The 27,006-nt window shown below is 46.2% G+C and overlaps 1 protein-coding gene across 3 annotated transcripts in view; it reads right to left on the bottom strand.

Moving 5' to 3' along the window:
- LOC133359451 (uncharacterized) overlaps nucleotides 1-27,006 on the bottom strand; it is a 91,184-nt gene that overhangs the window by 43,059 nt on the left and 21,119 nt on the right. The window contains exons 1-4 of one of the 3 annotated variants that reach the window (XM_061577862.1): nucleotides 9,973-10,106; nucleotides 9,034-9,118; nucleotides 2,709-2,805; nucleotides 2,250-2,378 (exon numbers count right to left, since the gene is read on the bottom strand). The exons of 1 other annotated variant lie outside the window; for it this stretch is intronic. In XM_061577862.1, coding sequence (XP_061433846.1) covers nucleotides 2,250-2,378; nucleotides 2,709-2,805; nucleotides 9,034-9,075 — 268 coding nt within the window. In that variant the 5' untranslated portion in view covers nucleotides 9,076-9,118; nucleotides 9,973-10,106. Of the gene's footprint in view, nucleotides 1-2,249; nucleotides 2,379-2,708; nucleotides 2,806-9,033; nucleotides 9,601-9,972; nucleotides 10,107-27,006 lie in introns of those variants that run through there. One more of the 3 variants, XM_061577861.1, reaches the window with a different exon arrangement.

Below are 27,006 nucleotides of genomic sequence, written 5' to 3' on the forward strand. Positions count from 1 at the left end.
GAAGATACATCTAAACTGGCTGTCTATCAGTAAACTGCACGGTAACTAAAGTTTAACTTGGTTAATTACATCTTTCCAATGATTGCTCAATCTGAATCCATCATCTCGGTTGAAGTTATGCCTGTGTTTGTATATCTGGATGGCCTCGTGGACAAATCTTTGGTAGTATCCAGGAGGTTTGCAAAGTACCTTGGTATCTGAGAACACAATGTCATGAGAACCAGCAGTATTATAAGTGGTCAGCAACGGCCGACGAATTCATCTTGCCATGTTTCAAATCCGACTTGTGCTCGCGAATGCGGTCAGCAATGTGTCGTTTCGTTTCCCCAATATAGCAGTCACCACAGGTACAACTCAATCTGTAAACAACGGGGTACTGTAATTCAGGAATGGCGTCCTTTATGGATGGGATCAGATCACGGATTTTGTGTACTGTATTCAATCGGACCTGGATCTTGTGTTTGTTAGAATTTTGGAAATATTTTTGGTAACGCCTGCTATGTATGGCAACGTGATGGTTTTGATCGGAGTTTCAGGTGGTTGTTTCTGCATGGTGGGAGAAACAGCTTGGCGGATAGTGCGGTCAGAGTATCCGTTCATCTTGAGGGCCCGATGTACATGTTTTTATTCAATTCATCGTCGTGATTTAATTAATTTGTTTTCTTTTAACCTACGTGACTTTACCGAAAAAACCAAAGAGTATGAATCCTTGCAGTCACGAAAGCTTGAAATCTAGATAGCATACATATGTAGTGGCATAAAATCAGTAATGTAGAAGCATAGTGCTGGCTGCTCTTGGGGAAGGGGATCTGTGGCTTACAGCAGCCCTGACGTCAGCAGGCCAGGTTATACAGAGGGGGATCTAGGGGAAAGGTCACAGAAGGGGCACACCAAGAACCCGTTGGTAGGTTCTAGAAAGGAAGCGTGACCGGGGGCGGAGCCAGGCCACACTGACAATATAAGAAGGGCCCCTGTGCAGGACCTCAGGGCTGTCGTATTGAGTGGGATCCCCGTCGTGCTGCTGAAGTCTTCACCATTCTTCTTGTCATCATCTCCGTCTTCCCCATCTTGGAGCGTCACCAGTCAGGCAGCCTACCAACTGTCCTGACTGAGTAACGTTGCTGATCATAGACGGACTTATTATAAAGTGTTCACCCCGATGGTGCTTTCTAATAATGAAGTGCCTCTAACTCTTATTCGTCTCCGAGTTAGTCACTACACACACATTAACCCCCTCTCTGGTCTTCACACATGATTGGCTCACAAGTGAAGACATCACATTTATCCCTCTATTTAAAACGAAAACAAAATTATTTCTCCACAACTCTGGCTGTTGCCTGATGCCACTGGTTGTAATTACTGGCTAAACATCACAATATTCTAAGTGTAAATGTTGTTTACTCTCTAACACACCAGTGTATTAAACTAAAAACGAATTGGTATGTTTTGTTTATGTGACAAGCCTTACGAATTGGCTGTGTCGGGTGGTGGCGGGTTTAACGACACATTTATATTCACGTGATCCAACCCAAAAATCGATATTATGGATACGTACATGCACACTAATATATACTACACTATACACTACACTATACATAACCTCCAATAAGCACGGTTGGCTACGTACGGTGCAAAATAAGTTCAACATACATGCACACTACTTTACACTACACTACTATACACTACACTTCAATACACTACACTACACACAACCTAAGATTAGCATGGTTGGCTATGTATGGTGCAAAAAAGTTAAACAATCGTACAATATCCTGGATTTGAATCTGGATTTCAGCTGCCTGTGATTATACCGAGTTGATATTAAGTAGCTGCACCAGAAACGATCGTGTTATAATAGATTTTTCAATTCATTTGGCAAAGTTCGAGCTCTGAGAATTAGACATTTCAAGTCTGATTGCTACCTGTCTATTAAAATGACACAATTGCCTAACCCGAGCATGAATAAAGGAGCCTACTAATGGGAGTAAAGATGTGGTTGTCATCTTCGGTGGCATGTGAGAGTTTCCAGGCATTCGTTGTCTCTTGACAAGATCATGATTTGGACAATTGGAATATTTAGTTCGAGGTGGGATTGTCTCTCTTTTAGAACGTTTTGGTCAGTTGCTCGTCTTCTGCTTCATGCCGGTTAAAATCGGAGTATCAAGATGAACACCCATCACGCATACAAAATATAAATATCACGCACAATGCAGATATGACAGCCACCTACTTGCTGTGCTGCAACTTACCTGGACCACAGCTGCTGCACCATGAGCAATTCCTTTCCTGGTTGTTTCTGTGCATAAAAGTGCCCTTAATGCACAGGTCACACAAAGCCTTCCTTCCATCAGCTATGCAGTCCACCACCTTGAACGTCCCTGAAGGACAACGAAGTGTGAGCAAGCAATGGAGTTGTTACAAGCACACAGCGACCACAAGTTGGTTCAGAGAGACACGGGCTGCACTGCATTCAACCAGTGTTAAGTTCTGTTCAGAGTACAATAGCTTGACTTAAAACTAATTTCTTCAGTAGCGAATCACTTTTTGTATCCTGATAGTGATGAGGTCACGGGGTAAACGCAAGGGCCAGTTGTGTTCCTTTCCACAGGAGTAGGGCCTGTGACTTGGTTGGGACAGGAAGGACCTGGCCACCACACTTTGTCGTTCCACAGGGATTGGGAGTCTCCGTGCCTTTGTGTTGCTTTTACCTGCAGGGCACAACCGGCAACAGACTCCTTCTGGTGATTTGTAGAATCCATCTCTGCACTCCTTGGCGGCAGACGGCTCCTGCAGTGCACAACACACCTGCAGAGAAGGTTCACACAGAATGGAGTGATTTAGGGTTACGTCACCAAACGTCGCATTTCTGGTAGCTGCGACAGTCCCGGTGCTTTCAGAAGCATTTATTTGCATTGGTATTTTGTCCCGAATCCATACCTGGTGTTCAATAACTCGGGTAAAATGGTCATTGAATTGTCTTCAGACACAAAGACACACCTTGTATATTGAACCAAATTCTCAACCTGTCTGAATTTGGTGTTCACTAACTCGGATAAATGGTCAGAGAATTGTCATCAGACACACACACCTTGTATATTGGAAAATTGCACATTCTGATGGCATTAGACGGACCAATTTTTCAATTTGCGAGTTCAATTCCAAATCAGAGGTTGACCCAACCCAGCACTTTTTTTAAAAACGCCAGATAATCACCAAATAATTATTTATTTGCACATTCTTGCATGATGCTATATTTTCAGGTGTTGCGCCTATGTTTTTTTGTGCTTTACATTTATATTGTTTGGTTATTTTGGTAAAGTCACGTAGATAGATAAAAAAAACAGAAACAACGACGTTTCGATGTGTTGTGATCGAAACGTCGTGGTTTCTGTTTTATTTTATTTTATCTATCTACTTGACTTTACCGAAAAAACCAAAGCATATTAATTCTGCAGTCACGAAAGTTTTAAGTGAAAATTTACATTACGTTTGTTTACTATGTGAAATTGGCATTAATAAAAATACAAATAGACTAAAATAAACATATTTTTGGGGTCTTTCGGGAAAGTCGCGTAGATAGGTTCAAAGAAAATTACAAAAATAACAAAAAACTACGACGTTTTACCACGACGTTTCGATCACAACACAAGCGATTGTCATCAGGAGGAAAATAAGAGGGGGAAAGCTACTGAGGCAGACTGTTTCAAAGGTTCAAATGGGTGTAGCCCTAGGGTCATAAACGAAGTGGGCAGGGCTAGTGATGTCAATGTGAGAAATTAGCATGTAAATGTAAGATCGGAGAGCGGCCTCCACGAGGGCGTGGAGGTGGCTATGTTACTGTGAGAAATAAAGTATGTTCATGGCAGATCGCAGAGCAGCAACGTCGAGCTCAGCGAATGAGGTGGCTGTGTTAGTGTGGGAAATTTAACCTCTTAATGTAAACCTGGTAATTAAATAAACATCCTACTTTAAAACGTTACTGTATTTACTGTACCGTACTTACCACTACCAATCTCGACGACTGTGCATGGGGTAATGTTCATACGTGCAGTATTTTCATTGTTTAAGTTGTATGTAGTGTATAATGTAGTGTATATACTAGTTTACACGGAAATAAAGCATAGCTACGTGTTTTTGTCACACACGAGGTGCCGATAGCCGGACTCGTTACATTCTTTGGGAGCGGTTTCGCCGGATAATGTTGGATAATGGCGCACCGAATAATTGATGATCGACTGCATTCTTAAAGTGCTCATAACAAGGGGAACATTTTTAGAGGTTTTTTTAGTGTGTCCATGAGCGTGGCCTGGCATTGTTGTGTAATAAAAGACTCCGTCAGGCACTGCTGGTCTCCGCTTGTCTTTTATTTAGGTTCTCCGCACCCCCCACTGGCCTCCTCTCTGACCAGTGTCGTCTCGCGCGCGCCCCGCGCACGCTCCCTCTCGCGTGCTCCGCACGCTCCTCCATTAGCTCCTCTATTCCCGCACTCCGCACACCGCTGGCCGACGGCGTGCAGAGGTCCTTCGGCCACGTGGCCGATGGCGCGGATCTTTCCTCACCACCCAACGTGGCTCAGCCTCTTAACTTCCCTGACTGCCCTGATCTCTTCCGGGCTCTCACTTATATACATTCCCCCCCACGTGACCCTGACTCCTCCCCTTCCGGATCCTCAGATCCGGCCTTCCCATACTGCTCCGCCCCCATTCACCTCGCCTCCCATTGGAGACGAGGTGAACGGTGGCCCCTCCCACACGCCCCGCAGACCAGGCTCCGCCCCTCAATACCCCGGGCCGTGTGATTGGACCCGAGCCCAGCAACAACCCCATTTATGCTTGCATTACAGTTGCATAGAGAGCGAGCGTGGAATTGACTGTCACACCACAAAAACGAGGTGAAAATATTTCAGGAAAATTCGTGCCACTTCAAGGAAATGTTTACATATCCCCCCCATCACTAACCCCTATCCACACTAACCCAAATGTTGCCTCTGCGACACATTGTGATTACTTTTACTGGCTCCAATAAGGAAGTATAGGTATTGTGCAATATTGTGTTTGTTATTGCAGCAGCAGCATACTGGCTATTCACCCAGATGCGGGAGTCGGTTTTCACACAAGGTTGAGAGAAAAGAAAAACATCTATTCTATCCGTCCTACCGAGTCTAACAACTCGCAAAAGGGACTCGTCTCACGTCCTCTGGCTTGGTTAAACACAAGGACGACGTTAATCAATCAAAGGGTCGAATGAATAGAATTGGGCTCTCAACTGATTGAACGGCATCAGTCAGTCCATCAATATCACCACCACTACCCACCATTCACCGCCCACAGAAAACCACAGGCTCTGACGGTTGGCTACGTACGGTGCAAAATAAATTCAACATAAGTATATACACAGAGACCCACAGACAGCAAGACCCATAAATACATAGAGACCCACAGATTAGCACGGTTCGCTACGTATAGTGCAAAATAAGTTCAACACAATACATACACAGACACCCAGACCCATAGAGACACCCATAAAGGTTAGCTTAGTTGGCAATGTACGGTGGTGCGAAAGAAGTCCAACATACACACGTACACACACGTCCCACCCAACACCCAGGGCTTTCAAATAACCACGCAGAATCGTGTACAAAATTCACTCCGCCTTGTGCACATTACGCAAAAAAATGCCATCAGCAGTTTCCGAAGAACTATATCGTGGTCCTTGTGTCTCAGTGTCACCAGAATTAGTTTTTTTTCTTCCATTTGCAAGTAAATTTCTAATTGTGGCTACATTTGGACCGTGACGCTGGCAAACAATGGCTTTCTCTTGTGAACGACATCACGGGACGCCCATTACACATTGGGGTTGGTGACACACGCAGTCGCGAACGGGGCAGCCACTGGAAATCGAACCCCGATTCGTCTGCAACGCGGTGGCGAATGCGTTTACCACTGGAGGGCCATACCAAAGGCGTCGATGGCGATACAAAAATAAAGGTTGGGGAAAACCCAGATTCTCATTTAATGTGGTAAAGTGTAAAGAAGCCGGTTGGACTGGTTTCGACCCACAGTGAGCGTGGCGGCGGATGTGAGATGGATATGTGTGATATGAGGCCTGTTTCCTTAAGAATTTGAGGCACATCGTGCCATTTATAACCTCGTGTTTTTCACACCAATGTTGTTGTGTTAGCCTCTGTGATGATGATTACGACTGTTTTAAAAAAAATATGTACGAATCTCCCATTAGCAAGGTTGGCTACGTACTATGTGAAAGACGTTCAACGTGCGTACATACACAGACGCGCATAAACCCAGACCCATGAAGACCCACAGTGGCCCAAATAATTATCAGGGCATCTTAGGAGCACACACACTACTATACACTACACCAGTGGTTCTTAGCCTGGGGTGCACGCAGACCTGGGGGTGAGAGATGCCCTTTCTGGGGGTGCGAGACACGGACGGATTTCTTTTTACACGGTAAATCATAGAAACACAATTTAAACACGGGCACGTAACCACTGTTTCATCAAACCCGATGTATTTTTTAACATTACAATTTTTTAAATAATAATTGAGAACCAAACGGTTACAAGTAAAGGTTAAGAACCACTGCACTACACGATACACGACACAACTATATACCACACCACTATGCGCTACACTACTATACACAACCTCCGACTAGCACGTTTGGCTACGTACGGTGTGAAAGACGTTCAACATAGTAAGCTGTGGCCCCTTCCACGAAAGACACATGTGAGCATGATTTCCTTATTGTGGAGAAGCTGTTGCACAACAGCTTCCACACAGCAGCTTCTTGACACAACGGGACCACGAATCCAATGGCAAGGAGACCAAGGACGATTGGAGACGTCGTTCTGCTGAAGGCATCGTCCGCCGTCACAACCGTTGAGATGTTAACATCTTCTTCTGCCTGCTGCTCCCGTTTAGGACTTGTTAACCCGTGGCTGGGGCCAGGTAGTCTTATTCTAATGGAGGTATATAATCACAATGTCACAGCATCGTCAAAGGATATACTATACTACTATATACCACTGCTCTAGAGGAGTTGTACACCCCTAGCTGCCACTGCAATTCAGTGGCCTAAAATAAAATGTTTCGCTCCGGATGATCGCTGCAAAGTATGACCTGTGTTTTGATTTAGTGTGCTGATCTTAAAGGTGCATTGAAAAATTATAATACTCCGATTGATGCTCCTACTGTTGTGGAGTGACTCATGCAGCCAGCTATGGCTTGCAGGGTTTTGGTAGTACATGTTGTTTATGTCGTTTATTGTAAAAATTCCGTCACAGTTCTTATGATCACTGTTTCATTGCTTTCATGGCTTTATTTGGTGATTTCGAAAAGTGTATTGGTTTAGCCATGTTTGTTTGTTGTAGTACAGAGTTAGACTGATGGCCTTAATCTAAGTTGCCTTGTGGTTTTTGTTGTTGTTTGACTTGCATCCCACTGGGATTTTTGCACAGCGTTGGTGTACGGTGTTTTTTCTGCAATATTTTGCTGTCTTTTCTTGGATTTTCTGTTTGCACTCAGTCACATATTCACTTTAAGATGTTTTTTTGTTCATGTTTTTGTTTTTTGTTTGTTGCTGTTGCACCCGATTCAAGAGCAGAATGGCTCACAGGGCTATACCTAATAAATTAACTTGAACTTGATATACGTGGTGGTTTTTCAAGAGAAAAAATATATTTCCATCTGCAGTCCTTACGACACCCCTTGCTGGTGCTGTTTCGGATGAATGGACTGTTCAACAATGCCCCCCTCCCTTCGTTTCTTAACCAATATTTCTTGTATGAGAAGAGAGAGAGAAAAAACATTGTTCATCACTTTAAAAAGAGCCAGGCTACTATACTGATAAGTCTACTGAAAAGTCTGCCATTGTACATCACTCTAGAAAGAGTACTGAGTTTGTAAATGTTTTGGGTTTGCTCTCCAACACACGAGTGGTGTCGTACTAGTAACGAATTGGCACGTTCTGTTTACGTGACTAACCTTACTAGTTGGCTGTGTCGGGTGGTGGCAGGTTTAACGACACATTTATATATTTACGCGATCTAACCCTGTATTAAGCTTTAAGGGAAAACCCCATGAATTATTAATTCACGTCAAAATCTCAGGTTTGTGGTTAAGTGGCAGATCAGGTCAACTGCACAGCGGATAATTGAGAGTGTGCTGTATATCCAAGCCACATTGTTACTCGTCTACACAAGGCAACACGCGCCAGTGTGGTTCTCTGGTCTGCCCGGAGGCAACACGTAGCAATCTTGACACCCCAAGCTGCCGTCGTGGGTGCATATATCTATCGAACAAATTAGTCGAGTGTATAACAAGGCATGGGTTACTGTGGTACCATAGTGTTTTGTTTGTTATATACGTGATTTATACCTATATATGCATATTGAACGTCTTTCGCATCGTATGTAGCAAACCATAATAATCGGAGGTTGGGTGGAAGGACAACAATCTAATCGCAGTTTATGTAAACGTTGTAAACAATTTAAGTCTAAAACAGGCAGACGCCTTCAGACAGGCAAGCGGCAAGGACAACCAATGTGGGACAGAGAGATTGGCAGCCACGCATCGGTCTCCACAGCCACGTCATATACGTTAGTTATGGTGGCTAGGTTAAGTGGCTGATATCATCATCAAGTGCAAATGTATAGCAGCAGCCACATACTCGAAACGTGTGATTATTTATTCTAAATGTGCAGAGGAAAAAACAGAGAACCTGGAGAAAATTCCAGTCGACCACCCGGGTGGAGAGAGAGACACAAACTCCAAATATACAACAGAAGGTGTAGTGAGGGTCGTGATCAAAACCACGACCTCCTGTATACGAGGCGAGATAGTTCACATCTCCTAACAACCGTGGTGATGATGATGAGAGACACGCAAACTACAAATATACAGCAGCAGGCACTGTCAAGGTCGGGATCGAACCCAAACCCTCCTGTAAACCAGGCGAGGTAGATAACATCTCCTAGCCACCGTGGCGCCCGTTAAGAGCGGTGGCCCTCACCAAAAGTAGAAGCAGAAGACGCATCTCTGTCCACAGGGTCATGACACCGCTCCGGCTCCTCGTCACATCTCTCGGTGTTGACCGTCTGTGTGAGTGCGTGAGAGAGGTTCAGTGTGGATGATGAGAGAGCAGATCGGTGTGTGTGTGTGGATTTGTGTGAGTGGGGTGTGTTTGAGTGTGTGAGATGTTGAGTGTCTGTGTGAGACTGGGCGGAGTGAGGGTGTTGTGTGTGTGCGGGTATGATTGAGTGTGGGTGAGTATGAATGTGTGTGCGTGAGATTCGGTCTGGACGAGGGTGGATCGGTGTGTGTGTGATTGAGCGTGGGTAGGATTCAGTGCGGGTTTGTTTTAGTGAGAGATTGAGTGGGTGAGTGTGTGTAAGTGAGGGTGGGTGAGTGAGTGGGTGAGTGTGTGTATTTGGGTGTGGGTGAGTGAGTGTGTGTGTGTATTTGGGGTAGATGAGTGAGTGGGTGAGTGTGTGTATTTGGGGTAGTTGAGTGAGTGGGTGTCTGTATTTTAAAGTGGGTGAGTAAGTGGGCGATCGTGTGTATTTGGGGGTGGGTGTGTGTATGTGAGGGTGGATGAGTGTGTGTATTTAGGGGTGGGTGAGTGAGTGGGTGAGTGTGTGTATTTGGGGGTATATGAGTGAGTGTGTGTCTGTATTTTAAAGTGGGTGAGTATTTGGGGGTGGGTGAGTGAGTGGGTGAGTGTGTGTGTATTTGGGGGTGGGTGAGTGAGTGGGTGAGTGTGTGTATTTGAGAATGGCTGAGTGAGTGGGGGAGTGTGTGTATTTCACAGTGGGTGAGTGAGTGGGTGAGTGTGTGTGGGGTTGAGAGCGTCTGTGTAAGAAGTGTGGTTCTTGAGTATGGATGTCTGTGTGTTAGACTGGGGACTGTATGTCGGTGAGTATGAACGAGTGTTTGAGTCTGTCTCTCTCACCACTCTTTGGCGAACATCGCGGTGATCGTGCGTGGGTCTTCAGAAAGCGCCTGTTATAATAAAATTTCACGTCAAGAAACGATTCACCTTTGTTGGCCTGCCGATGTACGGATGTTATTTGGTGGAAATGCTCACCGTGGAATGCGGCCAAGTGAGTTGTAGTTTCGTGTCACTGTTGACATACGACGTACAGTGGTAACACAGGTGAAGCACTGAAATATATAGTACATTGTGAGGCTTCGTGACCGTAGAGTGAGTGGGTGGGTCTCGACATTTGCCACAGGGTGGAAACAGATCTTCTACCGTACGGCTGCTGTTGTCGATGGCAGAGATTACGACCAAAATTTTGCATTCACGTGGTCAAGTCAACCGATAACCGTAATCAGGAGCAAGGGGAGTATATTGCCGTGATGTCTCTATTAGTCTATGGATCTATGCGTGTCTATGGGTCTCTTTGGGTCTTTCTGTACCTGGGTCTACATGAGGCTCTGGGTCTTGAGTCTCTGTGAGTCTCTATAGGTCTGTGAGTCTCCGTGAGTCTCTATGGGTCTGTGAGTCTATATGAGTCTCTATGGGTATCTGAGTCTCTCCGTCGCTATGGGTCTCTGAGTCTCTGTGAGTCTCTGTGGGTCTCTGAGTCTCTGTGAGTTTAAATGGTCTCTGAGTCTCTGTAAGTCTCTATGGGTATCTGAGTCTCTATGGGTATCTGAGTCTCTATGGGTCTCTGAGTCTCTGTGAGTTTCTATGGTCTCTGAGTATCTGTGAGTCTCTATAGGTCTGTGAGTCTATATGAGTCTCTATGGGTATCTGAGTCTCTCCGTCGCTATGGGTCTCTGAGTCTCTGTGATTATCTGTGAGTCTCTATGGGTCTCTAAGTCTCTGTGAGTTTATATGGTCTCTGAGTCTCTGTGAGTCTCTATAGGTCTCTGAGTCTATATGGGTCTCTGAGTCTATGTGAGTCTCTATGGGTATCTGAGTCTCTCCGTCGCTATGGGTCTCTGAGTCTCTGTGGGTCTCTATGCGGCTCTGAGTCTCATGAGTCTCTATGGGTCGCTGAGTCTCTGTGAGGCTCTATGGGTCTCTGAGTCTCTATGGGTCTCTAAGTCTATGTGAGTTTCTATATGTATCTGAGTCTCTATGGGTCTCTTCTTGTCATATGGCTGATGTAGATGGCAGAGACAACAATAATGATGTCACATTCAGGTGGTCGAGGCGGCAGACAACCATGATCAGGAGTAGCGGAGTAGTAAATCGTCATCGCTGTGATGTCTCCTGCTTCGTATTTGTGGATCGGGGCATTGCGTCGCTACACCTCGTACTACGATCTCTCGTTCTGGATGACAACAGTCGCACAACTACAGCCCGAGAGGTTTCTAATGTTCCATTTGTGCATCAGGGTATCATCCATAAGCAGCTTTGTGGAAGAGCGAACCCAAAATACCGATGCAGTGCTAGAGACATGCTCCCTGCATGTTTCGTATCGACTACAGCAGTGGTGGTTCTTAACCTCGGGACCACTGGGGAGTACACATGACGTGATTTATAAATGTGTGAAATTATACTATACATGAAAGTCATTGCATACTACACTATACACTACGCTAACGACTACTATAGACTATATACTATACTATTATACAATACACTACACTCTATACTACGATACACTACACTATACAATACATTACGCACTACACTCTACACTACTATACACTGCACTATACACTATGCTCTACTCTACAATACACCACTATACACTATACTGTACACTGCACTATACACTATGCTCTACTCTACAATACATCACTATTCACTGCACTATACACTACACTATACACTACATTGTACACTGCACTATACACTACACTGTACACTACACTGCCCTACAGCAGTGGTTCTCAACCGGTGATACGCGGACCCCTGGGTGATACACGTGGCAATTGCCCACGGGGTGTATGTACGTGAAGTGATTTTTAAACGCGTGTGAAATGATATCATAACATGAAAGTCATTGGTGAATAATCCCGTTGTGTGTATGATGAATCTTGTTCTGCCTCACGACAGGTGTGGAGGTGTGTGTACACAGGAAATTCCTGTTGAGTTTGGTCACGTGACCAGGAAGTTACGATTTGACATCCTCTAAGCCATCGGCCATTACACAGAGTACAAAATGGTGGCACAAATAGCGTCTCAGTGAAAACAGGTGCAACTGTTCATTGTGGGACTTTAAGAAGCATTGTCTGTAAGTTCGTTTACTTTCTTATAATACTGGGAATGCTGTAAATGTCTTTATAATGCTGTTAAATTGTTATGATAAATATGAGGCCTAGTTAACAACGAAGCCTGCCACTTACCTTATTGTGGATGTTACTTGTAATTGAATAAGTCGAGTCAGGCTTGTTCCCATGTAACTTTTTTGCGATCTTGAGAGCAAGGTTGACGAAATATCTCATTCACAGTTCAGTGTTATGTGTAGTGCTGTACATTTAGGCTGCAGTATGGTAATTACACGAAGTGCCCTTATTTAACACAGTAGCTTATTCTCTTGTATAGCTATTCAGTACTAATGTAGGTGCCTGGTCCATCCAGGTTCTATTATTGAGTTTCATGTTACCTAAGACAATGTTATGATGCTGTAGTGTTCAGTCATTGTATTGATATTTCCAAGTATTAACAGATGCTGTATTTGTGCTGTGTTTTTCCATCAGTTTTACCTCGTTCAATTCATTAAATACGTTTGGAGTCGGATGTTCACCCTGGCTCTGAAGGTTTAGTGAAAGCGAGGTTATCTACTCGGATAGTGGTGCAATGCAGCGCACAGCGATGCCGAGACAAATCTGCCAGTCTAAAATAATTACGATCAAGATGTAAATCCGTACGCTGACCCAGAACGATATATCAAAGATATCTTTCTAAACTCATCAATCGTCAAACAATGCTGCTGGCTTCCTAGAGTAAAGCAGCGAGCCGGACAAATAATTACATCATACGCAGAGCGGCACCATTGGAATCTGTTTTGAGTATTCGCTTGAAGTTACTTAGCCAAGTTAGGTTACAACCTCATATACCAAAAGGACAATTTGTTTAAAATATCGAGGTTCATAATTCGTAACATTTATTTCCCAGGACCATGCTTGACGGTATCCAGGCAATGGGGAGTTAACGACTCGGTTGAGACAACATCCAACAAGGAGGGGGTAACACAGCAGCCAACACGAGGGTGAGAACCGCTGGTCTACAGTGTCGAGGTGAAGGTGATTTACTTCTCAGATGAGCGTTGAGGCTTGGGTAAAGTAAAAAAAAAGTATGACAATTAAAAATAGGTTGTTTTTACCCTTTGTGGAAAAACAACATGTGATGTGCAAAGATGTTCAAACACGAAGTAGATACATTTGCAAGGAAACAAGCATTGCATTAACCACACACAGTACTTGTGGTGGACATGCAAACACTCTGGTTATTATATACAGTGAGGGAAAAAAGTATTTGATCCCCTGCTGATTTTGAACGTTTGCCCATTGACGAAGAAATGATCAGTCTATCATTTTAATGGTAGGTTTATTTGAACAATGAGAGACAGAATAACAACAAAATCCAGAAAAAGCATGTCAAAAATGTTATAAATTGATTTGCATTTTAATGAGGGAAATAAGTATTTGACCCCTCTGCAAAACATGACTTAGTACTTGGTGGCAAAACCCTTGTTGGCAATCACAGAGGTCAGACGTTTCTTGTAGTTGGTCACCAGGTTTGCACACATCTCAGGAGGGATTTTGTCTCACTCCTCTTTGCAGATCTTCTCCAAGTCAATAATGTTTCGAGGCTGACGTTTGGCAACTCGAACCTTCAGCTCCCTCCACAGATTTTCTATGGGATTAAGGTCTGGAGACTGGCTAGGCCACTCCAGGACCTTAATGTGCTTCTTCTTGAGCCACTCCTTTGTTGCCTTGGCCGTGTGTTTTGGGTCATTGTCATGCTGGAATACCCATCCACGACCCATTTTCAATGCCCTGGCTGAGGGAAGGAGGTTCTCACCCAAAATTTGACGGTACATGGCCCCGTCCATCGTCCCTTTGATGCGGTGAAGTTGTCCTGTCCCCTTAGCAGAAAAACACCCCCAAAGCATAATGTTTCCACCTCCATGTTTGACGGTGGGGATGGTGTTCTTGGGCTCATAGGCAGCATTTCTCCTCCTCCAAACACGGCGAGTTGAGTTGATGCCAAAGAGCTCCATTTTGATTTCATCTGGCCACAACACTTTCACCCAGTTGTCCTCTGAATCATTCAGATGTTCATTGGCAAACTTCAGATAGGCATGTATATGTGCTTTTTTGAGCAGAGGGACTTTGCGGGTGCTGCAGGATTTCAATCCTTCACGGCGTAGTGTGTTACCAACTGTTTTCTTGGTGAATATGGTCCCAGCTGCCTTGAGATCATTGACAAGATCCTCCCGTGTAGTTCTGGGCTGATTCCTCACCGTGCTCATGATCATTGCAACTCCACGAGGTGAGATCTTGCATGGAGCCCCAGGCCGAGGGAGATTGACAGTTCTTTTGTGTTTCTTCCATTTGCGAATAATCGCACCAACTGTTGTCACCTTCTCACCAAGCTGCTTGGCAATGGTCTTGTAGCCCATTCCAGCCTTGTGTAGGTCTACAATCTTGTCCCTGACATGCTTGGAGAGCTCTTTGGTCTTGGCCATGGTGGAGAGTTTGGAATCTGATTGATTGATTGCTTATGTGAACAGGTGTATTTTATACAGGTAACAAGCTGAGATTAGGAGCACTCCCTTTAAGAGTGTGCTCCTAATCTCAGCTTGTTACCTGTATAAAAGACACCTGGGAGCCAGAAATATTTCTGATTGAAAGGGGGTCAAATACTTATTTCCCTCATTAAAATGCAAATCAATTTATAACATTTTTGATATGCGTTTTTCTGGATTTTGTTGTTGTTATTCTGTCTCTCACTGTTCAAATAAACCTACCATTAAAATTATAGACTGATCAATTCTTTGTCAGCGGGCAAACATACCAAATCAGCAGGGGATCAAATACTTTTTTCCTCACTGTGTGGGCATTGTCTTTGAAACTGATTGGCCAGAGACAACAGCCTTCTTTATGGCCTAGTCTCACCACCAGTGTCAGCCCAGAGAAAACGCAAAAAGGCGAATAATACAAAGACAATGCACATGTAGGGGACTGTACAGCGACAGTGCGGGAAGGCGTGCGTTGAGATCATTACTCTTTGGTTATTTCGTTAAAGTTCACCATGTAAGTGGAAAAGGATGGCAAGCTACCATTCCTAGATGTTTTATCGAGAAGAGACCTGATGGCTCATTAGGACATTCGGTCTAAGGAAAGCCACCCAAATGGATGCCGATCTAAAGCCAGACTCCCACCACCATCCAGCCCAGAAGAATTCCCTCATCAAAACACTACACCATAGGGCCCGTTGCATCTCCAACCAGCACCACCTAGCCAGTGAGTTGGAGCACATACACCAAGCCCTCAGGATGAACGGATACTCGGACCGTCCAATCCGCAAAGCGGTCTCCCCAGCCATGCGGAGACAACCGTCTGAGGATCCAACCAAAACCATCACTTTACCATACATAGCAGGGGTTACCAAAAAGATTTCCAAAATCTTAAACAAACACAAGATCCAGGTTCGTTTCAACACAGAACACAAAATCCATGATTTAATCCCATCTGTAAAGGATGTGATTCCTGAAATGCAATATCCTGGTGTCTACAAACTGAGTTGTGGATGCGGCAGCAGTTACATTGGGGAAACGAAATGACATGTCTCGGACCGCGTTCGTGAACACAAGGCAGTTCTGAAACACGGTTGGACCAATACATCTGCCGTTGCTGCTCATTGTTTTAATGCTGTGGGCTCACACGAAATTCTGCAAACCTACTGGCTACCTTCAGAGATTTGTTCATGAAGCCATCCAGATATATAAACACAGACACAACTTCAACCGAGAAGATGGGTACAAACTGAGAAATCATTGGAAGGATGTTATTAACCAGGTAAAGTCTTAACTGACTGTGATGTTTCAATTCTACCTGCCTATGTCAGCTGTTATTTCAGACTCTCTGTGTCTTTCTCTCTCTCGATGCATCTCTCTTAGATCTCTCATGCTCACATGTCCTTTGCATTGCACTCCCATGCCTTTGGATTGCACTCTCATGCTCACATGTCCTTAGGATTGCACTCTCATGCTCACATAGCCTTTGGATTGCACTCTGATGCCTTTGGATTGCACCATTCTTCGTTCTTACATTAACATGCTAATCTCTCACTTCCGTGCCCTCATCGAGGAGGCAACTCTCCTATCTTACAGTTACATGCTAATTTCCCACATTAACATCACTAGACCTGGCCACTTCTTTATGACCCTTGGCCTACACCCATTTCAAACTTTTTAAAACAATCTGCCTCAGCAGCAGACCATGCTTTCCCACCCGATGACGGACGCTTGTTTTTTGCGCCCGAAACGTCGTGATTTTTTGTATTTTATACCTACCTGACTTTACCGAAAGAACGAAAGAGTATGGATTCCTGCAGTCATGAAAGCTTCAAATCAAGATTGAGATCATTGTTAACAGGTGGCCGGAAGGCACTGCAATCATTATTAAATAAAGTACACAACTTGTTGTCGTAGAGTGGTGGGGGAGGGACACTGTCTGATAGGGGCGAGGCCGAGCGAGTATATAAGGAGCAGTGAGGTGCACAGTCTGGGCACTTTCTTGGGGACTGATTGACGACCAAGGTGGATGCAATCGGGGCCGACTGCTCGTGAACAACTTGGTGAAACCATCGGGGTTGACTGTTTGTGACCAACTAAGTAGGAAACATCGTGGTTGCCTATTTGTTAACTTGTTGCTAACCATCGGGGATAAATGTCTGTGACCAAATAGGTGGAAAGCATTAGGTCTGACTGTTCGAGAACCCACTTGGTGCAAACCAGCGGGGCTGACTGTTTGAGAACCCACTTGGTGCAATCCAGCGGTTCTGAAGATAGCCAAAGTAATTAGGAGTGTGGCGGTTGTAACATAGAACTGTAAGTACATTGTTAGAAATAAATCTCTACTTGTACAAAAATGAATGTGTCCAAGGAGCTTATTTGCACACTTATCAGAACATTTATAGCTCGGGGTAAGCAACTATATCATTGGGATAACTTTTATGGCAGTAAGACGATGCATATATTATTAGCAGAGCATGCTTGTTTGCATGTTCACCACAATTACTGTGTGGTCAATACAGTACTTTATTCCTTGCAAAGGGTATCTATTTGGTGTTTGACCATCTTAACACAACTTGTGTTTTATTGCCAGAAAGGGTAAAACATCCTAATTCTTATCTATTATACTTTGTTTCTGTAAAAAAAAAGGTATCCCATGATAAAAAGCAATTCAACAGGCTTGTTCAACACCGTAGTCTTCAAGGGAATATATTGTAGATAATTTAGGATGTCTGAAAAGTCACTATTTTGAAAGTACAATCACTCCAAGAGTGTTGTAGATATTGTAACCATCTTGCCATTAATTCTAAGCTGACCATTTATTTTTTCGAGCTCCACCACATTTTTCATTATCTGTTCATACGCGAAGCTTAATGATGATTTCGCCGATCAGTGGATAGGCCGTAGATGGCCAATGTAATGAATAGCCTCCTAGATGTTCCGCAAACCAAGGATTGAAATCTCTAAAGCGCTACTACATAACGTCTAGGACGATATTTTTCTTCAGAAATTCTGCCCAAAATGTACCTTGGAGATGACGAATGTGTGTTGACAATTGCTGGCGTTGACGTTGAATTTAGAAGTTTGTAAAAAGTAAATGCGAATAAAATTTTTATAAATCGGTTAAAGAAATGTTTTCGTATATTCAGTTCTGTAGGAAAATACAGCAGAAGCCCCTCTTAACAGCCACCCCTGTTAGCGACGAATCATTTAACGACGGGCCTCTATAGAGCCTAATGTGTAGTGTATAGTGTAGTGCATAGTATTCTATAGTGGTATAGTCTATAATAGTGCAGTGCCCCCATAGATCCCAACATGTTCCCCTGTTAATCACAGGCTGTTGTAGGTACAGTAAATATTAATCAAGGCATAAAATAACCGTGTTTATTTTCATATTCCGTGTATATAATGTTGTTAGTATCTTTACGTATTCATATCCATTGTTTAAATATTATAAAGTACGTTTTTTGGGTGAAAAGGGATCATTTTCGATATTGGAATCAATAAAGCCTTTAGCGTGTATTTCCTATACTTGCTTAACGACCAAATTATTTAACTACTGTAGGCGCTCCCAGAAGGTTGTTTAAGAAATCGTTTAGTTTTGTTACGTGGAGAGACGGAAAATGTGCGAAGGTGACCATCTGCTGAGTCATTCAGCCAGGGGCTGAATCGCGACCCTCTAGGGCCGTTGTTCTTAACCTGCGGCGCACGCACTCGCTGGGGTGCGAGATGCCCTTTCTGGGGGTAGCGAGACATGGACAGATTTTTTTCGAAGGTAAATCATGAAAACACACATTAGGCATGGGCGCGTAAGTACAACATCTAATTTGTTTCATCAATCAAAGCAGTGCAATGCTGCAGTAAATATTAAGAGCCACACTGCTCTAGGTTGCAGGCGCGGCTACGTTGAACTTGCACGACTCGTATGTACGCGCGACATGAGCAGCATCCATCGTAAAATCCGTTGTCTTCAGGGAAAGGTCTCGCGCCCCCAGGTAAAGGTCTCGCGCCGACCGTTAGAGCTGTTGGCCAGGATGAGTCTGGCGCCCCCCATTGGTTGAAATGGGGAGCGCGCGCCCACCATTCGAAGCTGTTTCGCGGGAAAGCCGACTGTTTCGCGCTCCCCATAGGTTTGAATGGGGCCATCTCGTACCCCACATTGGGGTCAATGCGGGAGTTACCGCCCACCGTTCGAGCCGTTTGGCAGGAAATTCAACTGTCTTGCCATCCTCCCATCGGCTTGATAAATATTCGCACGGTATTGAAGGAATGTTCTTATTTTTATTTATTAATTTGAGGCAGCAACAGCAACTACAAAGACGAGCTGTAACATGATAAAATTAATCTGTGACGTAATTAAATGCATACCTTGTCAACGCATACGGTTTACCATGTATTCGTGGACAGGGAAATTGCGTTTTCAGGTGTAAATGGCATACAGCCGTTTCAATATGGGCATTTTTGTCAATTTGTTTGTGTTTCTGTCTTGTGATGGGACTTTGCAACGTCTGAATTGGTCTGTACTGATACGAGGTTGACAGGTATGTGATTGGGCCAAAGGCAGATGGGGCAGTGCATTAAGACACGAGGAGCTCGGGGGGGGGGGAGGTGGCAGTGTTAGTGAATCATAATCTAGGACTCATTGTGCCATCGTGTTGGGGAGTCAGTGGGAATGAATAAGGGGGCACTGGTCGTGACTCTTCAACGTTGCCTAGAGGTTAATGGTTTTCAACCTTTTATTTGGCTACTACAATACTGTGTGATCCTTCCCCCATTGTTGAATTTAGTTTCAACCGAAACGTTGTACCCCCCTTGCCTGACCCAACGTGGTTCTGAGAGATAAATTTTACGAAGAATGAACATCACCGGTTTAGCCAATGGTCCATTACTGTGAGGAAACCCGCATTGTGTATGATCGATGAGTTTAGAAAGGTATTTTAAATCGTTCTAAATTACCATATTGATTTAAATGCTATTGTAGTTATTTTTGATTGGCAGATACATACAAGATTATTCACCAATGACTCTAACGTACAATAGAATTTCACACGTTAATAAATTACCTTCACATACCCCCCCCCCCAGGACATTGCCGCGTGGTAACCCCGGATGAGAACCACTGGCCAAGCTGTTCCCTGAGCTCCTGGTGGCTAGAGAGGGAGTGAGAGACATTGAGGTGTACCACAAACTCTGCAGTACAAGGGGGGAGCGGCTGGGGTCCCTCTCGGGTGACAGAGAGAGAAGTGTAACAAGCAAAAGCAAGAAGACAAACGCACGGGCGCAATTTAAACCTCTGTAAATTTGATTCATTGATTACCACCGCTGTGATCTCGGTGAAGTTCACGGCCAGAAGAACAACACACACAGTGGGGCAACGCATCACACGAGAAACAACCGAGATCCTGGTTGCGGGTTCTCGGCATCGAAACGTGTTCAGAATTAGAATCAGAATAGTTATCCTGGAGGAATCTAATGGAAATCCATCTCTAAAATCCTTTTCTAATGGAAACGTCGTCGCGTGAGTTTAAATAAAATTGACACTGAAATGCCGAATCCGAATTGTCGTAATCTTTCTGAGGCAGGTGAGGAAGTTCCAAAGGCACCCGAAGATGATCAGAGAGACTGCTCTGTCGGCTTGTTTCAGTTTTTTTTCAGTTACATTTTTTAGGTATAGCCCTGTGAGCCATGAGGCTCTTGACTCGGGTGCAACCGCAACAAACAAATCATAACAAAGAACATCTTAAATTGACGTTTCCCAACAGAAAGATCCAGGAAAAAACAGTAAAAATCTTCAGAGCACAATTAGCGCAATTAGAACAGAGGCAGCCTCCAGAGGGGCCGTGATATGCCCCAAGAGTAGTAATGTGTTCGGCACTAATAATAAATTACTAGATTGACTACCCGGCTTCGCCTGGGTCTTGGATCCACGACGCCCGGCCGCCTTTGTCTCCCCAGTGACGATGTTCACACACGACACCAGTTACTCGTGTGAGGCTGAGTCGACCTAGGGGAGGCCCAGGTCGGGTTGAAATAATCGTCACCGGTGGTGGCCGTGAGTGGGAATCGGCGTACGTGTTACAAATTGACAAACTTTACTTCATAACCAGGCTACAGTGTACATGATAGACTGGCAGTACACCCAGCCAGCTGAATAAGCAGGCTGCAGTCTACTTAATAGACGGGCAGTACGCTAAACCAGCTTAATGACTATTTGTACAAAGAACATTTAAAGAATCGATTATAATAACCAGGCTACAGTCTACATTATAGACTGCCAGTACACCCACTCAGCTTCATAAGCAGGCTAGAGTCTACATGATAGAGTGGCAGTACGCTCACGGAGCTTAATAAGCAGGCTACAGTCTACATAATAGACTGCCAGTAGACTCAGGCAATTTAATAAGCAGGCTACAGTATACATTATAGACTGTCAGTACGCTCACCCAGCTTAATGACTATTTGTACAGTCACCATTTAAAGAATAGATTATTGGCGCTTAGGGTTTGAAAGTAATATGAATTGCACACATTGTGTTGGGGGGGGAGTGAAGAGTACGTGAAACTTTGATGAATTTACCTCAGACTCGCGTGGTGGGTGTCGAGGCCTAGTAGCGTGCAGAGCCTCCGGCCTCGCCTAAATTGCCCACCCGGCAGAGGCAGGGTACGGGTGGCGTTCCCCCCCTCCCCCCGCGCTACAATAATAGTGTCTAATCGCTATTATTTTATTATCTACGGAGCCTATAACAGTAATTTAACAGATTGGGGTGGGAGGGGACTGAAGAGGACGTGGAACTGTGATGAATTAACGTCAGAGTCGCGTGTTAATGCGTGCGTCTATTTTTAACGGGAATTAAAAATGGCGCATGCGTCGCTACCCGTTGCCAGGGGCAACCGCCGGACCAATCGTGTGTCGCAATGCAGGGGCAACCGCCGGACCAATCGTGTGTCGCAATGCAGGGGCAACCGCCGGACCAATGGTGTGTCGCAAATCCCTGACATTTCGTCCAATGAAAGTGTGTATGGTCCGGCGACACACAGACACACAGACAGACAGACAGATTCACGATTTTATATATATAGATAATCTCGTACCGACTCATCCAGGAGAGGGCGCACCGAGTCGTACGACTCCTTTTCAGGAGGCTTCTGCATTCAAATTTTATGTTAAGATGTTTTCAGACAATTCCTTGATGAGTGTTTATTGCACTAAACTAAACAACTGTAAACTAAACAACTGTAATTTTCACCAGGTAATGCCCGTTGAGCTATATAGCTTTTTTACAGAAGCGATCTGGCTGTTACAAAAAAGTACAATGAAGTGGTCTATCATCACGTCGAGATATATAGCAGCCAAATATTATAAATGCATAGAGACGCACAGAGACCCAAAGATACACACATAGACCCAAAGAGATACAGATACCCACAGATGCACGTAGAGACCCATATATACACTTAGAGACCCAAAGAGACACAGATACCAATAGATACACATAGAGACCATAGATATTCATAGAGCCCGATATAGATGCATAGTGATCCATTGACATAAACTCTGTTTATTCTTTGGTTCTTTTGGTAAATTCACGTAGGTAGAAATAAATAAATCACGACGTTTCGAACGCAACACAAGCGTTAGCCCTTAGAATGGAAGGGTAAAGGCGAGTGGGAGGAAAGGTCATCGCGCATCCTGTTCAGTTACCGTGGAGATGTTGGCGGGAGACTGGAGGTAGTCGCGCGCGCTCCATCCGGTGATTTGAATTGGGCGCAACGGTGGCAAGGAGACGGAGAAGCAACTCGCCTGGTATGAATGAGGTGGTGGGTTCGATCCCGACGCTGTGCGATGTTAACTACCTCGCCTGGTGTGCAGGAGGTCGTGGGCTCGATCTCGACCCTGTGAGATGTTAACTACCTCGCCAGGTATGCATGGGGTCGTGGGTGCGATCCCGACCCTGCGAGATGTTATCTCCCTCTCCAGATATGCAGGAGTTTGTGGGTTCGATCCCGAGCCTGACTATGCCTGCTGCTCTCTATTTGGAGCCTTCGTCTCTCTCTCTTCCCCACGTGGTGGTCGCGTGAATTTTTCTCCGGGTCCTCCGGTTTTCCTTCTACACGTTCAGCATCAACATCATGCGTTTAGATTGATTTGGCTCCTGCTGTAAATGTCGATGTGATGATGATATCAGCCATTTTGTTGAGCTGCTATGATTTGCGATAGCTCAATGTAAAAGAGCTACAATAAAAAAAAAGTTTAGTTCAGTGATTCCCCATGCATCTATAGGGGGTCTGTATTTATATCTGTTTTTCTCCATGCATCTATAAGGGTCTCTATGATTCTCCATGCATCTCTATGTATATGTATATATAATTCGACATGCATCTCTATGGGTCTCTATGCATACATGATTCTCTATGTAGTAGCATCATCGCCAGATAATCACCGTCGTTTTATAGCACGTACAATTCAATTGTATTTACTTAATATGGCGCACGTTCCGTTCGATCATACTTCACCACGCTGGCCGACTACGCGTTGGTGCTATGGGGTGGCTTTGTACGTTGACGTGGGACGACTGCCCTCTGCTGCACCACTGATGTACTGCAGTACAAGTTAGATTATATTAATTTCGTTGATTTCTCAAGTCGAACGCCATTCGACGTCTCTCCAATGCGCATCACCTGGGATACGATGTGGGTGGGGGGTCTTGCTTACAAAGTGTTGGGCATAGCCTTCGCGCGTGTGTGTGAGAGGGAGGGAGATGGATGGGGAGAGGGAGATATTGGAAAAAGAGACTTTTGACTTTTAAACAACTTCTATTGCCGCCAGCAGCAATAGCATATGAAATACACAGTCACCTGCAAACAAATACACAAACGCTATAAATCCACGCGCTGTGGCGCTAAATGCACCGCGCACAACACGAAAGAAAAGTCACGTGGTGGTAGTGGTCATTACGCACGCCACGGTGACGAGAGAGCGCTTCAGAAGGTGAACATGAGGGTGCCGTCCACGCTGGTACAGAGGGCTTTTCTGGCTCCCCAGCGTTCGAAGAAGACGTGCACATCACCGACATGTGAGTGGTATGCGTGCTCCAGCCGGAGCCGCGCCTTAAGCAGGCCCCTGAACACTGGAAGCACAGAGCAGCCGTCAGTGTCACCTTCCAGTATCTTTTTTCTCATTCTGTACACCGCCATCGTCGCCTGAGCACAGGTGAAGTTGGCGAGGTCATGGCGCTTGTTAGCCAGGTAAGGCACCCCATATACGAAGCTGATGTTGTAGAATGGCACCCCCAGCTTCCTGAAGATGTCCCCCAAAAGGCGGAATATTGGTTTGAGCCGCTGGCAGCGTGAGTACTGGTGGGGCAGATCCTCCCTGGCACCGCAGGAAATGCACAAGTCTGTTACCACTGGCGGGATTTGGCTGAGCCACACGGTCGATGGCAACGTGGAGTGTGCCAATCTCCACTGGAGGTCACCGCAGCGTTTGGCTACGGGAGACTTGTACATTTGTTTCCACTGAGGGGCGGCCGCAATGAAGGGAGAGAAATGGTCTCTCCATTTTGTGTCCGGTAGGTCGGCCAGGTCCCGGGAATGCAGCGCCTTGACACAGCACGTGTAGAGCGCTGTGTTCGGGGCACTCTTCAGGGGCACGTTCCAGCAGCCTCGGAGCTTCAGTAGCTTTCCGGCTCGTTGTGGCAAGGGGGCTGCGCGCAGGAGAAGCACACCTCCGAGAAGGAGAAGGAATGGGGGGAGGGCCGGCACCATCCCCCGGCGCCTCCAGCTTCAGGCGCAGCTCCTTCATGGCGCGGAGCACGTTCCGCAGCAGCTTCTCCCCAGCGAGCATGAGGCGGAGTCCCACGGTGCTGGCGATCTCAACTGCGGTCTTCCACTTGGGCTGGTGGGCCTGCACGAGGTGGAAGACTGTCCGCATCCCTGCTGATGTGAGGCGTAGAGCCAGGGTCCTCTCTCTTCTGATCCCATGGAAGAGGCCGTTGAAGAACAAGGGCTCATTCAGGAACTGCGCGAGGTCGTAGGACACGCGTGTTCTGCTCTACTCGAAGCTCTGCCACGCGTCCAAGAGGTTCTGGTGATAACCTGGCAGCCTCGTGTAGTCGACCACGCTCAGGTCCATCAGGAAGATCTCCTTTCCGTACCCCACGCACCCCCGTGCATTCCTCAGCAGGGCGAGGGCCGGCGACTTCCAGGGTATCTCCTCCCGGTCGTACAGCAGCCGCCTGACTGCCATGAGCCTGAAACTCATGATCCTGGCGGCGATGTCCACAAGACCCTGGCTGCCCTCGCCCACCGGCAGGCAGAGAACGCCCGGCCTGAGCCAGTGTTTCCCATGCCAGACGAAGTGCGCGAGTGAGCAGTTGACTGTGGTGTGTAGCCAAACAGGAGGCTGGAGGGCCTTGGTCTTGTGCGACAGCACAGATGCTGCCAGGGTGTTAGCGAGGAGCACTCGGCCACTGAATGACATCTGCGGAGCGAGGCATGCCCATGTCAGTAATTTAGCCTTGATTGTGCCGGCCAGCTCGGTCCAGTTGTTCACAGCGACGTGTGGTTTCCCCAGGTAAACGCCCAGGTACTTGACTCCGTCGTCCTCCCAACTAACTCATTCTAGGAGGAGCACAGAGTGAACGCCGCCTCGCGACCCCAAACACAGGGCCTCGCACTTGGCAGAGCGCGAGGAAATCATGCGCATCGTTGAGCAAGACGCATATGTCGTCTACGTAAGCCGAGAGCTTGACGGCCGCGTTCTCAGGTCCCGGGACTTTGAGGCCAGACAGATTTCGTCTCAGGTGGCGTAGCAGTGGCTCAATGGATGAAATGTACAGCAGCCCCGAAAGGGTGCATCCCTGTCTGACCCCCCTCGTCACAGAGAAAGGGGCGCCGAGCTGCTGGTTTATCTTCAAGAGGCTGGAAGTGCCCGTGTACAGGAGCCTAACGTGCGAGATGAAGGCCTGGCCGAAGCTGAGCGACGTTAGGAGTTTGTCTAAGCACTCGTGTCAAAGGCCTTCTCCTGATCCAAGAAGAAGAGGCTTTAGTCCATGTTGTGCGCTTTTGCAAGGGAGATTATGTCTCTGACTGTATCGATGTTGTCGTATATGCACTGTCCGGGGATGCAATACGTCTGTTCTGGCAGGATCAGCTGACCCAGCACTGTCTTGAGTTGGTTTGCCAGCACCTTGGAGAAGATTTTGTAGTCAGCGCAACAAGAGGGACACGGGTCGCCAATTCTCGACGAGGCGCAGGTCCCCCTTCTTGGGTACCAGGGAGACCACCGCTCTCCTGTAGCTCTGTGAGAGTGCACCCTTTTGCAGGCTCTCCGTCAACAATTGTAGTAGTGAAGAGCCAAGATCATCCCAGAAGGCCACATGAAACTCAACCGGCAGGCCGTCAATCCCCGGGGCTTTAACAGCTGAGAGCCCTTTCACAGTGGTGTGGAGCTCCTGCAGGCTGACGGGGCTGTCCAGACGATCCCGCTTGGGGACTTCGAAGGTAGGGCCCCCGTCCAGTAGCTCCTGGACAGCCTCGTCGTGTATGGTTTCGGCGGCGTAAAGTTGCGAGTCGAAATCCCTGGCGTGCTTGGCAGTCTCGCTCTCAGATGTTGCTGTTTGTCCATCTGTAGTTCGCAAACTGGAAATGTTTGTGGTGTTGGCCGGTGCTTTGCTTAAGCGGAAGAAAAACTTAGAGGGAGAGTGCAGCTGCGACAGGTGCTGCATCTTTTAGCACACAAAAGCACTATGTGCCTGCTCGTCCGTGATGGACCTGAAAAGCCACTGTTTCTCCAGTAGCGTCTCACCCTGCTGTGTGCCATGGGATGAGCTCAGCTCTGCCTCTAGTGCTCGCAGCTCGTTCTGCAGTTGGCGCGCCACCTCGTTCTTGGCGGCGGCATGCTGGCTCATGAACTGCTGATAGAGAGCCCTGACCTGCGCCTTTGTGTTGTCCCACCATATCTGGTGGGAGCTGAAGCTTCCTTTGGCAGGCAGCCACTGAGCCCAAAAGGTGTTGAAGGTTTTTCTGAAGTCAGTGTCATCAAGCAGCTGTACGTTGAGTCTCCAGTAGGTGCTGTGCTGCTCCGCTCTGGGAATTCACAGCAGCACAAAAACCAGGTGGTGATCGGAAAAACCGGAGGGTACGATTTTACTGTCCATGAGCAGGTTAACGCTGCTGATGTTGACATACATTTGGTCGAGCCTGGCAAGGCTTACCCTGCCTTGAGAGCCGTAGCTGCACCAAGAGTACTGCCACTGGGCTGGATGCTGTAGTCACCGCACG

This window comes from Lethenteron reissneri, chromosome 65 (genome assembly GCF_015708825.2).
Source record: "Lethenteron reissneri isolate LAM-NWPU_2019-01 chromosome 65, ASM1570882v1, whole genome shotgun sequence".
Taxonomy (NCBI): Eukaryota; Metazoa; Chordata; class Hyperoartia; order Petromyzontiformes; family Petromyzontidae; genus Lethenteron; species Lethenteron reissneri.